The sequence below is a fragment of the Schistocerca gregaria genome, chromosome 6 (assembly GCF_023897955.1).
Source record: "Schistocerca gregaria isolate iqSchGreg1 chromosome 6, iqSchGreg1.2, whole genome shotgun sequence".
NCBI classification, from domain to species: domain Eukaryota; kingdom Metazoa; phylum Arthropoda; class Insecta; order Orthoptera; family Acrididae; genus Schistocerca; species Schistocerca gregaria.
The window spans coordinates 245,702,314-245,721,694 of NC_064925.1; the positions used below are offsets into that span (position 1 = coordinate 245,702,314).

The 19,381-nt window shown below is 37.4% G+C and overlaps 1 protein-coding gene across 3 annotated transcripts in view; it reads left to right on the forward strand.

Moving 5' to 3' along the window:
• The first annotated feature begins 11,687 nt into the window (after window positions 1-11,687).
• Window positions 11,688-19,381, forward strand: part of LOC126277962 (reticulon-4-interacting protein 1 homolog, mitochondrial-like) — a 148,608-nt gene continuing 140,914 nt past the window's right edge. For 2 of the 3 annotated variants that reach the window (XM_049977604.1, XM_049977603.1), the window contains exons 1-3: window positions 11,689-12,276; window positions 12,373-12,607; window positions 18,871-19,016. In XM_049977604.1, coding sequence (XP_049833561.1) covers window positions 12,229-12,276; window positions 12,373-12,607; window positions 18,871-19,016 — 429 coding nt within the window. In that variant the 5' untranslated portion in view covers window positions 11,689-12,228. Of the gene's footprint in view, window positions 12,277-12,372; window positions 12,608-18,870; window positions 19,017-19,381 lie in introns of all 3 variants that reach the window. The other variant, XM_049977605.1, reaches the window with a different exon arrangement.

The following is a 19,381-nucleotide window of genomic DNA, read 5'->3' on the forward strand; positions in this document are numbered from 1 at the left end:
AAATATTGTGCCCGTTGGACACTATAGACCGGCAGTACACCCGTGGATATTTTGATTATCAAATACGCCGGGAGAAACTCAAGAATCACATTATCAGTTTCTTCGATTTAATATTCGATTGTGATCTAAACTGGTCAGGAACATGTACATATGCTACTGATACGAACTTGTGTTTTATGGATGGAGATTTTTCCAAACCATTTTTCATACAGTGTAACATTAATGTTTGCTTTACATGTTCGACGATTTAGGATATATTCACCACAGTTTACTGCTTCTCCCCACAGTTCATGAGCCAAGTCTGTACTGAATCATATAGTGCGTTCATATTCAACAATTGCCTTGTTTTCTCGCTCAGTTCGACCATTCTGCTGTTGTGTATCATGACTTGTTTTCTCATGTGTTATTTCATTTTACTTGAAATAATCTTGAGATTGTTTATTTATAAATTCGGTTCCATTGTCACTTCTTAAAACTCTGATTTTGGTTCCAGTCTGACTTTGAATCAAACTCTGAAAATCCAATAACATAGGGAATGTATCATGTCAGTTTCTCTAAAAAAAAATACACAAATCTGTATGAAGTGCAGTCAGTGTTAACTACATACAAATGGACACCTCTGAGAGACGATTTTCTCTTCTATCCCGTCAAATCTGGGTGAATAAATTTGTCAGAAAATTTTAATCTTGACTTGTAATTTGAATTAAATGATTTTCTCTTCATGTTACCATACAGACATGAATCACAATGAAGATCTACATCTATATTCATTTTGAAACTGGGAATTAAGTCCATGTCAGTCAAATTCTTCAGATCTTTGAAACATGTCCAAGTCTGTCATGGCAAATCATTTTGGAATTGAGAGAAGCAGTATTTATCTGTAGTATCACTAGGCATTTGAATGATATTTGAAAACACTGATTGTCCACCTCAATACCTGCTGCAACTAGACGTGAACTGCGTACTTCCGCTCTCTTTGTCGCCAGAAATAATTTTGATTTCTCTTTTTGTGACTGCTACCACCAAAAATAAATTTTTCCTTAGCTCAGGAATATGCCATGTGTTTTCCAAAGAGCAAGTTTGCCATTATCCCTTAACTAACGACAATACTTCAGTGGAGCCAAACCTTTCTGTTGTAACAATCATCAGATTGAACTGGTGTAAAAATGGTGAAACAATCCTTTTGTGATGTCATATGTTTTGGAGCAGCAGATTCAGCTAACCACATATTTTTGCAGCCTGGAGCATAGACATTCCCTTGCTCTGCACTCAGATCCTGGTTGTCAGACACATCTGTCTTCATGGCAAATTTTGCTAAAAGTTTTCTGCAGTCAGATTTGAAATGATTCATTTCGTGTCAGTAGCACATTCAACATCTTTCCTACAGACTGTGCTAGACAAATTGGTATTCTTTGAATTGAACTTACTTGTTTTTCCCTCATTAATTGCTGTGAAGATAGTCGACTCTTCCTCACACTCTAAAATCTTTTGTTCATCTTTCAATAACCTTGAAGCCAAATTATCGAAAGTTGTTGATATTCAGCACATGAGTGCCACTCAGTCGAAAACATTCCAGATTTTGCTGGCAGGCTTCCTAAAATTTCAGCCATTTTGTCAACTTCTGTAACAGGTTCCCCAATATCAGCTAACGCTTGTGCCAAAGTCTCAACCTGACTTATGTACTGTGTGATTGTGTCTATTGGCGACATTCTGTAATCAAAAAATTATTGCTTCAGTTCTGTTTCATTGACTGCCAACATCTGCTCAAGAATAGTCTTTAGTCCAGCCCACATTTGAGCTACATCTATGCATTTCATGACACATTTCGGTGGGTCAAATTCTATCACAGTAGCTAGAATGAGTATTCCATTCATGTCTAGTTTGTCCGAAGCTATTTGACTCTCACTAGCTTCATTTGATCACGAATCCCCTACACTATAACAAGAACTTTTCAGCAAGAAAATAATTTGCATCTATCTCCACAGTTGAAAATTCTTACCATAAATTTTCTGAATACTGTAAGTTTCCAATTTATCCATCTTCATGTAAATCTGAATGTAAATCAAACTTGTAGTGCTTCATTCAAAACAATGAAGAAGATTGTCCACAAAACACCAACAAAAGGGGACTGTTCCAGAAATTGAGTGTCAAAACCTTAGTGTCATGGCTCACTTGAATAAATCTCCAATCAAACATAGTGAATTTACAAAACAAATAGGTATTCGTTTGCCCAGACCCATAACCAGGTATTCTGCTGAAAATTGCTGAGAGAAATAAATCGGAAAGCATGCGAAAGAATGAAAGCTATGTGGGATACTAGAAAGGCGAATCATGAATGTAATGCGTGATCTGTCTGGGTCCATAAGCACATAACAATTACCTTGTTGAGATGTACCACAAAATGGTAAAATAGCATTTTGTAAGCTCAATCAAAGTTTCAGACACAGATTTTTCATATCTGTGAACAACAGGGTTCAATAGTTCATAGAAAATTGGGCAATACTTAATAAAAAAACTAAGTACAGTACTTGATTTCCAATAACAGAATGAGGAATTCTTAATCAATATGACTGTTCAAAATTACTCCCACTACAATAATTGACTTCAATAAGTGAGTGCAGTAAGAGAACCTGTAAAACTGGAGGTGACTATGAGTTACACTATTTCCATAAAATACATTTTGGAAGTATGCAACTATACGAAAAATATAATCTAAGGGATCAAAGTAATTTATGGGATTCGTGTAACTCATAATCACCTCCAGTTTTACAGGTTCTCTTACTGCACTCACTTATTGAAGTCAATTATTGTAGTGGCAGTAATTTTGAACATACATATTGATGAACAATTCTTTATTCTGTTATTGGAAATCAAGTACTGTACTTAGTTGTTTATTAAGTATTGCCTAATTTCCTATGAACTATTGCATCCTATTGTTCACATATATGAAAAACCTATGTCTGAAACTTTGCACTTACAAAATGTAATTTTACCGTTTCGTGGTATACGTCAAGATAGCGTCACATGTAGAAGTTGTAGTTAATTACTCCGTAAATCAAGATTATTTAGCATCACTAAAGTGTATGTTATGCGATAAAAACGTGTCAAGTGGTATCAGAATATGCTCAGTCATGCATAAATGGTGTCATTCGCATTGATCGCGCAAATAGATCAACATAAAATCTCGTGTGCATGTGGAACGAAGTACAACGGTCGTTCAGCCGCGATAGAAATGTGCAATGCCAACTGTGAACTTAAAGTGATGGAAGAACTACAAGAAGACTTGAAAGCATCAAAAGAACGCGTCCTGTTGCTCAAAAACATGGTAAAATACTTACGCAAACCGATACCTCAAGTTCGAAGACATACCCTGATATACAGTGAACCAAAACATATGAAATCTAAACCTGCTCCAGAAGCACTCAAACGTCCTTCAGACGATAGAGACCGGAATTTAGATTTAGTCGACAAATCTAAAATTGTTGAGACTTGCAAACGAGATAAGGTACACCAATCCAGACCGCTAATAACAATGTGCCCAAAGCAACAGCTAGGTCATGGTACATTCGTAGAATCCGACTGTGTTAAAAGAAAGGTAAGCTAACCATTTAACAATGACTCTAAAAAGACAAATAACATTAACCCTGTTCTTATTGCTGATAGCCACAGTAGAGGGATTTCGGAATGCTTAGCTACCAGCAAGATGTAAATATCACCAGCATTGAGAAACCTGATGCTGGTTTATGAGAAATCTTGAAGGACTACAAAAACAAAAATCGAGTGTTACGAAATCAGTGTCTTGTGATACTAGGCGGAACCATTGATGTGTACAAGAACGAACTCAAAACTGCAACCACTGTTCTAAGAGAAACATTAACTAAAATAGACGATCAAAAGGTGATTGTGGTAGGCTACCACATAGGCATGACCTTATGGAATCCTCTATTGTAAACAAAGAGATGTAAAAGACCAACATGGCTTACGGGCAGATCTGCCAGTCCAATCCAAATGCTTCTTTCCTCAGCATAAATGATGTGGAAAGAAAGCATTTCACAGCACATGGCATGCATCTGAATAAAATGGGCAAAACATTACTCAGCAAGAGAATTAAATTGTTTCTAGGAAGTGTTAATCATATAAATGAGAGCTGTAACACTACTGCACTACCACCAGAAGAGAAAAAGCATGCAAAAAACCATCCATAGCTAAGTCAATCGTAAGCTTGCAAAATACTTATGTACCAGAAGATCCAGAAGACATGGAAGCTGTCACTGCATGCCCAAATGCACCCACTGGAACATCAACAACAGAAGTAGAAATAGAAACACCAACAACAGAAGAAGAGAAAACAACCGCATGCCCACCTCTACTCACAACAACAGGAGCAGCAGTGGAAGACATAGAAACATCACCAACGAAAGAAGAGGAAACAGCTGCAGTTCAAATGTGTAGTGTAACAAGCAGTCGAAAAATAGTGCCTCCATCCTGCCTGAAAGATTTTTTATCTTCAGGCACAAAGAGGAGGAAACCACCACAATATGTATATATTTTGCATTATGATCTTTTGACCTGGTCTGTTCTTATAATAGAATTTCCATGAAAGGTGGGGGTTCATGTATTTATGTGCAAAAAGGCATAACATTTAAAACTAGAAAAGATCTCATAGCATTAAGTGAAGACAAACATTTTGAACTATCAACAGTTGGAAAAAACAGGAAACAGATTATCAAAAAAATGATCCCCCAGCGGTAATATGGACATTTTTTTCTCAAAACTCAGTCAGAGCTTAGAAAAGGTAACTTGCCCAAAAACGAACATTCTCAAATGTGAGGATTTAAACATCAACACAATGCAGCTATTCATCTATGGCATAACATCACTCGTTAACTGTCCAACTAGAGTGACCAAACAATCTTCCTCAATAATAGACCATGTAGCAACAGACAGAAAGAAGGCACTGCCACTTACTTGTTCAAAATCTAGGCCTATCAGACCATCTCTGTCAGATATTAAAAGCAAATATTTGTGTAGAAAAGTCTGCTAAATTGAATGCATGCAAGAGGGTCTTCTCAGAATCAAACCTAAGTCATTTTTCATCTAAGTTACAACATGAAGGGTGGGAGGAAGTGTATGCAGAAAGAAATGTAAACAAAATGTTTAATAAGTTCATGACAATATTTAAACTAAAATTTGAGGAAGCATTCCTCAAAACACTGCATTTAATTGGAGCAACAAACAAAAATAAATGAGTGACCAGAAGTATCAAAAAATCATCTGAAACCCTAAGGTATCTCACATACATCAAAAATAGCCAGACTGGCCCATTTTTTAGAGTTCTGCAAAAATTACAGGAGAACTTATAGAAAAGTATTGCTAGCTGCAAAAAAAAAAGTTACAAATGGCAAAACATTACTGAAGGCAGATAACAAAAGTAAAGCAATGTGGAACATAACTAAACAGGAGACAGGAAATTATAGACAAAAAATCTGGAAACACAGATTAAATGCAAAGATGTTGAAGCCAGCAACCCAAAGGAACTAGCAAACTTTGTGAATGAATGCTTTGGTGGGATTTCTAAGAAATTGCAAGAGAAAATTCCAGACACTTATGTTCTAGGCCAGCAGGACCAGCCACCACACTCAATGGTGCCCTTTCCAGCAACAGAGCAATAGGTGGCACAGGTGATACACTATCTAAAGAATAAAAAATCCTGAGGGCTAGATGAGATCCCAGTCAGTGTGCTGAAGAAATGTATACACAACATAAAAACCCCATTAACAATAATGATTAATGATTCTTTCAGATCAGACAACTTTCCTGAATACCTGAAACAAGCAAAAGTAATAACAGTACTAAAAAAGGCGATGTAAAAATGCAGAAAACCACAGGCCAATTTCCTTGTTATCTTGTATTTCCAAAATAATAGAAACTATAATGAAAAATAGACTAATGAACTGTATAGAAACATTTAACCTTCTCTGCAGTGAAGAATTTGGTTTCAGGCCCACAAAAACTACACAGACTGCTATAGCACAGTTTAATAAAGTCATTCTAGGAGCATTAGACAAGGGCGAGAAGGTAACAGGTATTTTGTTAGATTTACCAAAGGCTTTTCACACAGTTGATCATAGAATTTTATTACACAAATTAGAACTATTAGGAATTAGGGGTACAGCAAAGCAATGGTTTAAATCATATCTAGAAAACAGGGTGCAAAGAGTTGAAATCTCTCATATTTGCAAAAGATTGGTGGTAAAACACTTATGTGATCCAATATATATTAATATAGGTGTCCCCAAGGGAAGTGTACTGCTCCCAATCCTCCTCCTTATATATACAAATGATTTCCCACAGAGAGTCAGGCATGAGGAAAAAATATTATTTGCTGACGACAGCAGTGTAGTGATTACAGACAAAAGCTCAACACTGTTAATAGAAAAATCCAGTGAAGCTCTCAGAGAGATCCACAACTGGTCATTAAAGAATAAACTAACTCTTATGTGAAACAAGATGCTATACTGATACTGTTTGCCGATGATACAAGTATAATTATTAATCCAGTAAATGAAAATCCGAAAGAAAGTGATACAATTAAGGTGTTTGGAAAAGTTGTTAATTGGTTTTCTGCGAAAGGGCTTGCTCTGAACTTTAAAGAAACACAGAACCTCCAATTTTCTGCTGCAAAATGTATAATTCCATTAATAAACATAACACTTCAAAAGAAGTCAGTAGCCAGGGTAGAGCATACTAAGTTTTTGGGTGTACATATACATGAGAATCTTAATTGGAAAATTCATACTTTAGATCTCCTAAAGCGACTAGGTTCAGCAACTTTTGCAATCAGAATAATTGCCAATTTTGAGGATGTAGAAATTAGTAAGCTAATACTTCCACTCTCTGATGTCATACGGAATAATAATCTGGGGCAACTCTACACTTACGCAAAAGTATTCACTGCTCAAAAGAAAGTAGTTAGAATAATGTGTGGTGTTCTTAGACGCATATCTTGTAGGCACCTGTTTAAAAGGTTAGGAATTCTTACAACTGCTCCACAGTATATTTACTCAGTAATGAAATTTTTTCTCAACAACATAGACCAATTTAAAATCAACAGCGACATTTGTGGTTACAATACCAGAAAAAAGAAAGACCTACACTTTCCTTTACTTAACCTATCTTTGGCACAGATAGGGGTAAAATATGTTGCTATAAAACCTTTTGATAAATAACCAGATGAAATAAAATGTCTGACAGATAGCAGTAATAGTTTCAAAAACAAATTGAAATCATACCTTCTTGACAACTCCTTCTATGACATAGATGAATTCTTGAATATGAGTAAATAAATCTGGAGATATAAAAATGCATTTTGTGCCACTTAAGGGAATGGGATAGATAATAGAAATATTTAGGTATAACACTACAATGTAAAAAAAAAAGGAAAAAGAAAAAACTTGTTTCCTGTGCGCATTTCTTGTGCATTTGACATATTCCACATCATAACAGTAAAGTAAACAATGAGGTACTTGATTGTGTAACAGACAGCAAATTATTGGGGATGAATGTAGACTGTCAGCTAAAATGGATAGTGAATGTGAGAATTTTACCAAATAGGCTATCTTCAGCATGTTACGCCCAGCGAATCCTTGCAAGAGTGTGAAATATTTCATCCCTCAAAGTAGCCTACTTTGGGTATATGGATTCAGTCCTTCTTCTTCTTCTTCTTCTTCTTCTTCTTCTGGCGTTACGGCCTCTGTGGAACCACAGGCAGCCCCTTCGTGGACTGCATTTTCCTCTTCTCGTCCCAGAACCTCTTGATTCTTTCTCTTCTACTCTCCCGCTCTTCTTGGGCGATCTTCAGTTTCCGTCTCTCCTGATGGCTCCACTGGTGTCATTCTAATGTTTTTCTGTATTTTCTCTGCCATTGATCTCTGGCATATTTGTCAGTGTATATTTGTTCCTCCATATTTCCTTTCCTTCGACCTTGATCACCAATCCCAACCAGTCCTTCCGAAGTTCAACAATCCACTTGGTTCCTGTCTTTCCCCTTTTCCCAACTGTTGTTTCCCACACTCTCTTCGTCATTCAGTCCATACTCATCCTAACTACATGCCCAGCAAACCTTGTCCTTTTGAGTCTGATTTCCCCAGATATTGTTCTCATATTCCGGTACAATTCTTCCCTAGGTCTTCGCATCCACCTCTCTCCACCTCTTTTGGGACCCAGTATTTTTCTCTGTATTTTTCTCTCTTCTTTCTCTAGTTGCTCTGCCCCATTTCTTCCTAGTGTCATCGTCTCAGCAGCATATAATACTGCATTCCTCACTGTTGCCTTGTAGTGGCTTGTCTTTGCCTCTGTGGATATATTCTTTTTATTGTATACCTCGTCATGTAGAAGTCTGACATCTTCTTTATCCTCTCTGTTATTCCCCCCTTGCTTCTCTTCCTTAATGCTATAAATTCTCCCAGATATTTAAATTTGTCCACCATTGGCACAGTGCCTTCCGATGTTTCCCAGTTTGCAGTGGTGTTTAAAGTCTTTGTCTTGTTATGGGCGATCCTCAGTCCCACCTTTCTGGCTACCTTACTTAAGTTGTCGAGTAGTGTCTTTGCGTCTGCTTCTGTCTCACTCACAATTGCTACGTCATCTGCAAAGGCTAGGCAGTCCACTTGGCCCTATTGTCCTTTTTGTCCCCCACATGGGTCTTTGGTATTCCCAGTTCCTCTTTTGTTGCCCAGCACTGCCTGATCGCTTCGTCCAGTGCTATATTGAACAACAAATGTGACAATCTATCTCCCTGTTTAACACCAGTCTTGAACTCAAATTCTTCTGACAGTGTTCCTCTCAATTTCACCCTTGCTTTTGTGTCTGTCAGAATTTCTTTTATGAGTTCTTGTGTAGTTCCATCAAGTCCTCTGTTCTTCAGGATCCTAACAAGAGTCTGTCTGTTGATGGAGTCATATGCCTTTATGAAGTCCATGAAGGTTATTACTGTCTTTTGGTTTTTTAAGCCCCTATGTTCTATCAGTTGCTTCAGGATAAATATCTGTTCTACGCAATCTCTTCCCTTCCTGAATCCCGCTTGGTAGTCGCCAACTGTACTTTCTACCTATTCTTCTACTCTCTTGAGCAATAGTTTTGACAGCACCTTGTATCCAACCTCTAGTAGCGATATTTCTCTGTAGTTGTTTGCATCTCTCTTGTCCCCCGTCTTGGGTATTGGTATTACAATTACATTCTTCCATCCTTTTGGCAACGTCTTTGTTCTCCAGATCTGGTGAATTATGTTGGTCATGTTGTCTGTTGCTTTGTTGCCTCCCCACTTTATCATCTCGTCTGCTATACCATCTTCTCCAGTTGCCTTTTTATTCTTCAGATCGCTTATGGCATGTAGGACTTCACCCCTGGTCGGAGGGCGTGGCTCTCTCTCTTCTCTGTCAGTCCCCAGTTCCAGCTCTTCTTCAGATGGTTCACAGTTCAGCAGGTCGTGAAAGTGCTCTGCAAAAATCAGACAATTCTCCTAATCACTGACAGCCAGCTCCCCTTTCTTATCTCTTACAAACAGTTGTCTACCCGTCTATCCAATCAGACTCTTTTTGAATTTCCTGAAAAAGTGTCCGCTGTTATTTTTCCTGAAGTTAGTCTCAATCTCGTCCAGTTCCTGCTTCATTTTCTGTCTTCTGGTCCATCTTATTGTTCGGGCTGCTTCCTTTCTTGCTCCTAAGAAAACTTCCCATTTTCCGGATCCCTCTTGCTGCTCTAGTCTCTCCAGGCTTTCCTGTGAGTCTCTACCACTTCCTCACATTCCCTGTTCCACCACCAGTGCTTCCATTTCTTTTCTTCCTTTCCCCAAAGTTCAGCCTGTTTCGCCATATTTCGCTTCATGTCGTCCCATTTATTGAATGATTCAATTCCTTCCTCATATCTGGACCAATTGTGTCTTACTTTGTCTTTGTCTACCTTTATGTTTTCTGTTCTTCTGTTCGTCTGTGGCAGTTGTCCCTGTCTGGAATCCAAAGGCACTTAACTTCTGTAAGTAGCGATCCGATTCTATTCTTGTGTTATTCCTGACCTTTGTGTTCATGATCTCTTTAGCATTTGTCCAGCAGATTGCTATGTGGTCAATTTGGAATTCCCCAAGGCAGGTGCATGGGTTTGCCCTTGTCTTTTTCTTACACGGTTTGGCCCTGAAATGTGTTGTCATCAATCTCATTTTGTGTTCTCGACACATTTCAGTTAGTTTTTCTCCATTTTTGTTTGTCCGCTGGTGTGCAGGGTACTCGCCCATTACTTCTTTATGTTGCTTCTCTCTTCCAATCTGTGCATTATAATCTCATACTAGTATCTTTACATGTCTATATGGTATGTTTTTCAGTTATCACCTAGCTATTCCCAGAAACTATCAGCAACTTTCTTGTCTTTCCTGTTCTTGTCATTTGTAGGTGCATGTCCATTTATTATTGTATACTTTTTGTTCCCTGCGTGAAAGGTCAGTGTTGATATCCTTTCTGACCTGCTCTTCATTTCAGTTATGCCATTCTGTTATCTCTTGTCTTCTATGAACCTTGTACCAAAGCATCTAAGTGCATGTCTTTCCTTTCCCACTTTAACTCCTGGTTTCCCCTTCAGTATTATGAAGCCTTCTGACTCCACAGTGTCTTCGTCAGTGTATCTTGTTTCTTGCATCTCTAGTATTCCAATGCTTCCCTCTTTCATCTCATCTGTTACCTCTCAGTTTACCAGTCTTAATCATTGTCTGTACATTTATTATTCCAATTCTGAAAGTCTTTTTAGTTTTTATCTTCTTTGAGGGTTTTGGGAGCTCCGAATTTTCCCTTATGCACTTTTTGGCAGGTCCGCCAGAGTCTGAGTGCCTGCTTGCGTCGACCTTGGTCAACGGGCGATTGTCCCCCTGGGGTAATCTCGATTAGATAGTGCGATTCATTCCATGAGCTAAAAATTTTTTTGATGGACGGGTAATGTCCGTCCAGTTATATGACTGAAGTTGTTAGCCCCAGAAGATGTGTTCAGTCCTCAGTTATGGGATAATGTTTTGGTGGGTAAGTGCTGGAAACATACAAACTATTTTCAAGATACATAAAAGAGCTGTTCGAATAGTAACAAATAGCAGTAACAGGGCACACTGTAAAGAGTTGTTCAAAAAGTTAGAAATTCTGAGCGTTTCGTATGAATGTATTTATCTTAACATAATATATATAAGGAAAAACATTAACATGTATACCACAAACAGCACAATTCACGACCATGGAACCAAATCCAGAAACTGTTCACATCAAAACAGAAGATACAAGTCAAAAATTCAAAATAGTGTGTTATATCATGGTATTAATTTGTACAACAGATCACCACTAGAAATAATGATCCCCACGCCTTTAGTCAAAGGCTAAAAAAAAATATTTACTAGATAGTAGCTATTACACTACAGATGAATATTTAAAATAACTATAGACAATGCTCATGAACATTGTACTGCGTAAAAAATTTAACTTGACATGATTAGAAAAGTAGAACTAAGTATAGGAGCTGTATATACTGTAAAGAGCCACGTTTATTTTATAAGAAATATTGTACAAACATTTGACGACATTCATGCAAGTATATTGTTCAACGGATGAATCAATCAATCAACAGCGTATATCGAATCGAACTCGAATGCTGTATCGAAGTAGTATTCGTCCGTGAATTATCGATTATGTTACTGTTTACATATCGGGTTGTCTTCGGTTTTTGTGTTTCCTAATTTTTTTTTTAATCCTCATTTGCATGAAAGGGGGGTATCTGTAGTCATTTGGTATTTAATTGGAAGTATTTATCTAATGGCTATATATAATGATTAATTAGTGAGGGACTTTGTTATATGTATGGGATGGAAATCGAAGAAGACTGCAGAAATAAAACTTTTGAAAATATTAGGATATTTAAACGCTTAACCGGAGAACTAACGAATGTAAACAGTAATATGGTTCATTCACAAGACTGTATAAAAGTTTTGGTAGGAAAGGAAATGTTTGGTTCCGTTCTCTGAATTCAGTTTTAAATGAATCTGTTGACCTTTGACGTTTTTCATAAAAATAGCACACAATACAAAGTGCCGACAGGTCGTAGGGTTGCATGTAGTGAAGTAGCAGTTTAACCAGTTATGGAATTCTGAATTCCTTTACTTAAAACATGTGGAATAGATAACCTTCGTAAACTGATTTCGCGGCGATGGATGAACTAATATTCCATGCCTCGCAGAGATTAGAAGCCCTTCAGGTAATTAGAAAGAAAAAATACTGCTGATGCATCACACTATTTAGGATGACCAAGCTGTTCTGTTAAAAAAAAAAAAAAAAAAAATCTGTTTTTCAGATTCGACTCTTGTGCAGCGTCCAGAACTTCCGAAACAGTGTGCAGGTGTATTCTGAACAAATTCAAAATGCAGTAGTGGAAGCATTAAATAGCCCGCGAGGACTTTATGTGCAGGAGGGGCTACATAACACTTGGGCCGCTGTTCTGAGAGTTGGAAACGACGTTAAAAGCGTGGCGAATCGAGAATACATATACGATGTGTATACCCGTGTACTTCGAATCGTACTTTCTGATGGTAAAGAAAATCACACTATTTACCATTATCAGTTATTTTGACAAATTCGAGTCATGTAATTGAAATTTACTTTCGGTGTGTAATAGGGCTTGCTAATTCTCGTGACAAAAATTTGTCCTAACGGAAGGGGTCTGTTTGAAGGCGTTGGTGATGTACAGAGTTCCTATCGGCATGTAGGAGCGTAGTATAATAAACAGATGCTAATGAAACAAAATTAAACTGAACAAAATAAATGATGTTTTTCAAACCTTTAACGAAAACAAATTCACCGTATCATACAATGCTCCCTAAAAACCACGTTGTTAACCTCTCGCCCCCCCTCCCCCCAAGAAAAGTTCATATTGCACACACACCTGAATGTTACTGTTGTGAAGATAAAAAACTTAACGTGAAAACTACATTTCCATTCGTACTCTGCAAATCACTGTGAAGTTCATGAACTATGATTTAGAGAATATATTAGTAATGCATACAGTGGACTTAGTTCATTGATTGATTCTAGTACTGCCATGAACTGTTGTCTCAGTACAGCCATTATTCTACACACACCATCCTGGTCAGACTTTATCACTACAGTCTCTTCCATTGTCCTGCAAAGTCTTTCTACATGTCATGCAGTTTAGTTGGCTATTTTTGAAAGGAATCCACCTTTTCATGTGAGACCTTGCTCACCATTTGATGCTGTTACAGGCTGGATCTATTAACAAGAGTGTTTCTGGTTTCCTTTGGTACATCAGTCCAGTCAACCAGTCTATGCCACTCTCCATCTCGAATTTCAATGAAACTTGGCTCTGCCATGCACTTTGTATGCTTTGCGGAATGTTGATGTAGATTTTTCCCCTACAGAGATAACTAGGCCTAACCATACCAGATAATAGTATTTCCTATCTTTCCATTTTCATTTACTGACATTTTAAAGTGTAGAAATTTTGACATTTATCGTTCTCCATGTAATGATCCAAAATTACTCTTGTGAATGTTTTGAAAATAAATTAGTTTTTTCAGTCTGTGTGAAATTTGTTGGTTGTGTTTTCTATAAAGTATAAGGATTGTAAACAAAATTACCTAGTACTTGTAAGTAAACTGACCAAGGCAGGAAAAATAATATACATATACATACTTACATTGTTGTAGTTTACTATGTGAAAAACATTGTTCAGCATTACACTGTATGTCACACAAAGGGAAAGGTTTAACTCCCAAAAATCTTTTTTCCAAAATAATCCTCAAAGCATGTGCCGTCATGTGAGAAAATAAAATTAATGGTGTTGTTGTTTTATGGTATTGTTCCTACTATACCAGTTCTGAAAATTTTAGGGCACTTTCTGTTTGTTTGTCTCACAGCATCAGTTATTGCTGAGATAATACTTGAAGTGATTTTTCAAAACATTTTTGATGTCAGTGTTATTATACATCTCTGCATTCCATTTGTCATAATCTTATTTACACTTGAAAAGACAGCATTCATTGTAGAGTACATTGTGCTTTATTAATATTTCCTTGTGTTTCACTTGTAATGTCACAAGGGGGGTAAAGCTCTCCTGTTGGCATTTGTGTAAAATAAACACTGTACTTCTTATTTTATTTGGTGGAAAATAATTTTGTATGCAGAACAACAAATTGTAGTTTCAGGGAAGAAATTGTAGATATCATCACGCAATGTGGGAGGTAGAAGCCTTTTCTTTTTTTCTTTATTGTGGCCATTGTCCAACTGCAGTGTGGGATCGGCAGACTTCAGGAATTGTGGATGCTTTTAGCCATTAGTTGTGCAAGTATTGTACCAGGTGCAGATAGATAATCCCGAATGTTTCATCAGTAACACCCATGTCTGTTCGTTCCTCTCCTGAGTAACTCTTATGAGCCCCATTGTAACACATTTCACTGAATGCTTCATGCAGATCTTAGTGTACTTCGCAAATATCACACATTCATCACACAACCATGAGAACCATTCCCAGAGATATACTTGATGCCATCATCAAATGTTTGATATAGGTCGCAAACCAAACTGTCACCTGTATCACAGCTGGTGTTACATTATTCTATTAAACAAGGTTGTGTGATGGTTAAGATACTTGTCTTTTATTTGGGAGGAACAAGGCGCAATTCCTTGTCCAGTCACCCAGATTTAGGTTTTCTGTACTATCCATAAATCACCCAAGAAATGCATTCAGGAGAACAATGGTTCAATCCTGCATCCGGCCATGCTGATTTAGGTTTTCCATGATTTTCCTAAATTGCTTCAGGCAAATGCATGGAAGGTTCCTTCAACAGGGCACAGCTGACTTCCTTCCCCATCCTTCCCTAATCTGATGGGACCAATGACCTTGCTGTTTGGTCTCTTCCACCAAATCAACTCAACTCACCCAAGAAAATGTCAGGATTGTCCTTTGGAAAATGACATTGTCAATTTTCTTCCCCACACTTCCCCAATCCAAGTTCCATTTCTGATGATCTCATTGTCGACAGGACATTAAACCTTAATCTTTTATTTTTATATTTTACTAAGATTTTTTCTAAGGATTCTAAACTACAGGTGACATCTCTGAGCAATGCATTTGTCTTAAAATTGCTAGCTATCCCGTTCTCATCGGCCAAAGAGCGCTTTAAGAGTGCTGACATTTATCTTCTGTAAGGATGTGGAAAGTTTATTCCAGTCATTTGCTCTTGCCCTAGCATGCAGACTGAAGGAAACTACAAATATTTTTGGATTAAGAAAGACTCACTGAAAATCAAAAGAAAGAAAAAACTTGCTAGTTTTTTTCAGAGTAATCATTTTTGAACTAGAGCAAAAAACAAAACAAAAAAAAAGCATGCACACACAGGCACATCTATCTCCCTACATCGTGTCATCTGGACAAACAGTGCCAGTGTTGCCTTTCAGCAGGTTAACTAGATTATTGTGGGAATTGTGTTGAGATCAGTAGAGGGAGAGGGATCGGCAGTGGGTGGCTAACAGCTCAGAAGGAGGCAGCTGTTTTGCCAGCTAGGAATGTGGTAAGGGGGGACGCCAGGTTCATTGGCTAAGCCTGTGATGCACAGTTGTCAGAGCCGTTGTGGAGCAGTGCATGCTGAAGGTGGTGTGAAGTTGGAGGTATGAGAGATTGAGGTCACAATGATTATTGGACCGAAGATTATTGGATCTGTGTAGTTCAGAGAATCTGGTGTGGCAGGGAAGTTTCCAGATGACCTCTGGCCATCTGTATAGTTCAGAGAATCTGGTGTGGCAGGGAAGTTTCCAGATGACCTCTGTTGTGAAGCAGCCTTTGAAACTGAGCATGTTATGCTCATCTGCTTGTTGTGATCAACTTTGTTCTTGGCAATAGGATGGCAGTAGCCATTCACTCCAGTGGACAGCTAGTTGGTAGTCGTAATGACATAGAAAGTTGTGCAGTGTTTGCAGCAGAGTTGATGTATGACATGGCTGCTCTCACAGGTGGTCCGGTCTCTCATGGGGTAGAATAAGCCTGTGACAGGATTGGAGTAGGAAGCACTGGATGGGTGGTTTGGTTAGGTCTTCGCTCTGGGTCTTCCACAGGGATACAATCCCTGCAGGTGCAGTGTAGGGATGGACTAGGATGTTGTTTGGGTTGGGTGGGCAATGTACAACCACCTTAGGAGGCATGGGAAGGATCTCAGATAGGGTGTTCCTCATTTCAGGGCATGATAGATAACAAAGTGACAACAAAGGATATGGTTCAGTTGTTCCAGTCCAATGTGATATTGGAGGGGGTGGGGTGGGGGTGGGGGGGGGGGGGAGGTGGATTCTTGGGGGAAAACATTTTATCAATGTGAAGTTTTGAAGCTGTTGATTAAGCCAGTTCCTGTTTTAGACCAGTTCTAGTTAATCATTGTCTTGTATCTCTCTAATATTTGCCATGCACCTGGCACCTGGTTTCTCAGGGATGGACTCAAAATAAAAGTTTGACAAGTATTAATTTTCTACATTGATAAATCATGAAATCCAAGGCAACAACCAGTGTTGTTTGCAAGTGTACTAGTCTTTGCTGTAACTTTGACAGTCTGTAGTTGTCCTCTTCATAATTCCTTTGTACACCAGCCTTTGTCTCCCACACATAGACCTAACCATTTTGGAGCATTGTGGTTTCACATCACATGTTCTTTTCTTGTCTTCTCTTCTTGCACTTTTTTCCTCTCTCTTCTCCCTTTTTTATTCTCTCTTGTCTTCATTTTGTATACTTTTTGAGTGTAAATTTTAGTGCAATTTCTTCCTTCTTGTCACCACAAACTTTTTCATTTTTTGACCTGTTTTTCGGCTTAACCGCAATTCCTCTTGAATCATATTACAGAAATCATATCCTTAAGAAATGAGGATTCTTCTGATTACAATAGTGTTTCCAACTGTATTGAAATTTTGCATTGATTTGATGATTTCCTTATACATATAAAATGGAGTAGTTCAAGGGCACCCATTCAGCAGTTGTATGGGAGGGGGGGGGGGGGGGGAGGGAGGGAGGGAGGTTGAACTTAAGGTAGGGAGTATTTTTAACAATTTGGATGATGAGTGGTGATTTTTTTAAGACACCATGAAAATGTTCCAGTTCCAACACTGTTAAAACTTGAGTTTTAAATCACTTTCTTCAAAGACAAACACCTGAGTATACTATGTTTTTCCTTGTCCTGAGAGCTGGGGGAGGGGGGTGGGTGCACCCTTTGGCTCCAGATGTGGATGCCATTGAAGTAGTTACACTCGTTTATAAAAATGGAGGGGCTGCTGCAATGTATAGAGTAAGTAAAATGTAAAAGGCTTCGTATATAAAGTAAGAGAATTTACTTTATATACAAGGTATTTTACATTTTACTTACACTACAGGAAAATCCTTGAATATTTTGTTATATTATAGGATAGATGTGGGAAATATGTACAAAAAATGATTGTTGCCATCTGACAGTGGACTCAGGCCTGAAACTAGTTATGATGAAATAAGTCATTCATTAAAAGAGTTTTGCTGATTGCAGTTTTTTTTCCAGTGATCTCTGAGAAATCTCATTTCTGCAACCTGAGTTATAAACTCTTGTTTATAAATGACCCATGACTCACTTCCATACAGTAACGGAAGAAGCAGCCAAGGCCTATAGAATTTCAATTTTTTCTCTTCCCAAGGACTGTTTTTCAGGCTTCTATTTAATATTACTGATGTATTTGAGAGATTTGCTACTTTCTTTTCAGTATCTTTATTTTATTCATATGTAGTAACACATTATATCTTAATTTTATTATGTGTAATAATATATGGAGGGTGAGGGAGTCCAGCAAGACAAGAATCTGAACTCAGGTCAATAAACAGATAAACTAACCTAGAAGCTCAGTTTGGAATTGTGTACACTTTAAAAAGTCTCTCTTATGAATTATTGTTTTGGGAAATGAAATCTAAGCAGTAAGAACTCAGTGTAATGTAGATAACTGCGCATCATACAGTTGCCTTTTTAAAAATATTGGGATTCTTACACTGACTTCCCAGTGTATTACTCTATATGGTATTTGTTGCTAATTATGAACAACAGTACAGATCCACAATAAAATAAGCTGTTTAGTGTCCTCACCTACAAATCATCCCAGTAAAATACATAAAAATAATTTCCATGTAGGTTTTTGTTTTTGTTTTGGTTTCTGACTGAGGTTCTTGATTCTAGTAGAAAAAGTCTTCAGTTAGTTCCTGTCATACATAAAACAAGAACTTATGAATCCATGTAAAATGAAATAAAAATATACATTTGTAGTGACTAACTTTAAAATGTCATATTATATACATCCAAGGACTGAGCATTTCTGTTAATATTGAGTCAAGTAGCAATTTTCATTGCAAGCAACATAGATAACTGTTTTTATATGATAAATATTAATGTCACCATGAAGATATTAAGGTATCAGTATGTGATAATCATTAGCTATTTAATATAAGTGAGGAAGCTGCACCTTTCCTGTTAGTCTTATTGTGTTATATCTAATCTGAGAAACTCCAAATAACTTAGACAGTATTCCCAAAAACTTGCATTTTTTCTGGTCTGTAGTGTCTGAGATTTTGTTCCCACTGTACCTTTTGCTGACATAGTTACATGTTATCACCCTTTCCAAACCTTTACTCCATGTGCTGTCTTACATTTTCTTTCTAGTACTATGAGAGTATTCACTAATTCAAAACATTCAAGCCTTGTTGCCATATTTCTGTTGTACACTTGTACCAAGTCTGTTTTCCATGGACACGCAGTTGTCTAATCTGTATTATCATTTTTCTCTGCAGCATATGACTTGAATGTGTACTATAGCTGCCTATTCTTTGTGGTTGGAGGAGCTCTTGGCTTTACTATTGGACTATCATGGAGGAGGACACCACAATCTTCTCAGAGGATGAAGGCAATAGGCTGCAGTTATTATGGGGGCATAGATGTAAGTTTTTTTTGTATACTGTATTTACTAACTTTTTTTTAGTGCAATGTCTGTGTAAAACTTAATGTAAACAGCTATATTCACTTTTGGGCATTTTTATGGGACCAGTAGCATCCACTAAATAATTAGGTAAATAACAATAACAATAAAAAAATGCAACAGTTGTGTAAATGACAGTATTAATTTTTAGAAAAATATTGTTACAGATGGATGCTGAAAATCATGTGGACCGATAACATAAGAAATGAAAAGATTCTGCACAGAATTGACTAGAAATGTAATATGTGTATATATTTTTTTATTTTTTACCTGTGGACTCTAGCTGACAAATTCAATCGGAGAGTATCAGGTGCATCATTCAGTTT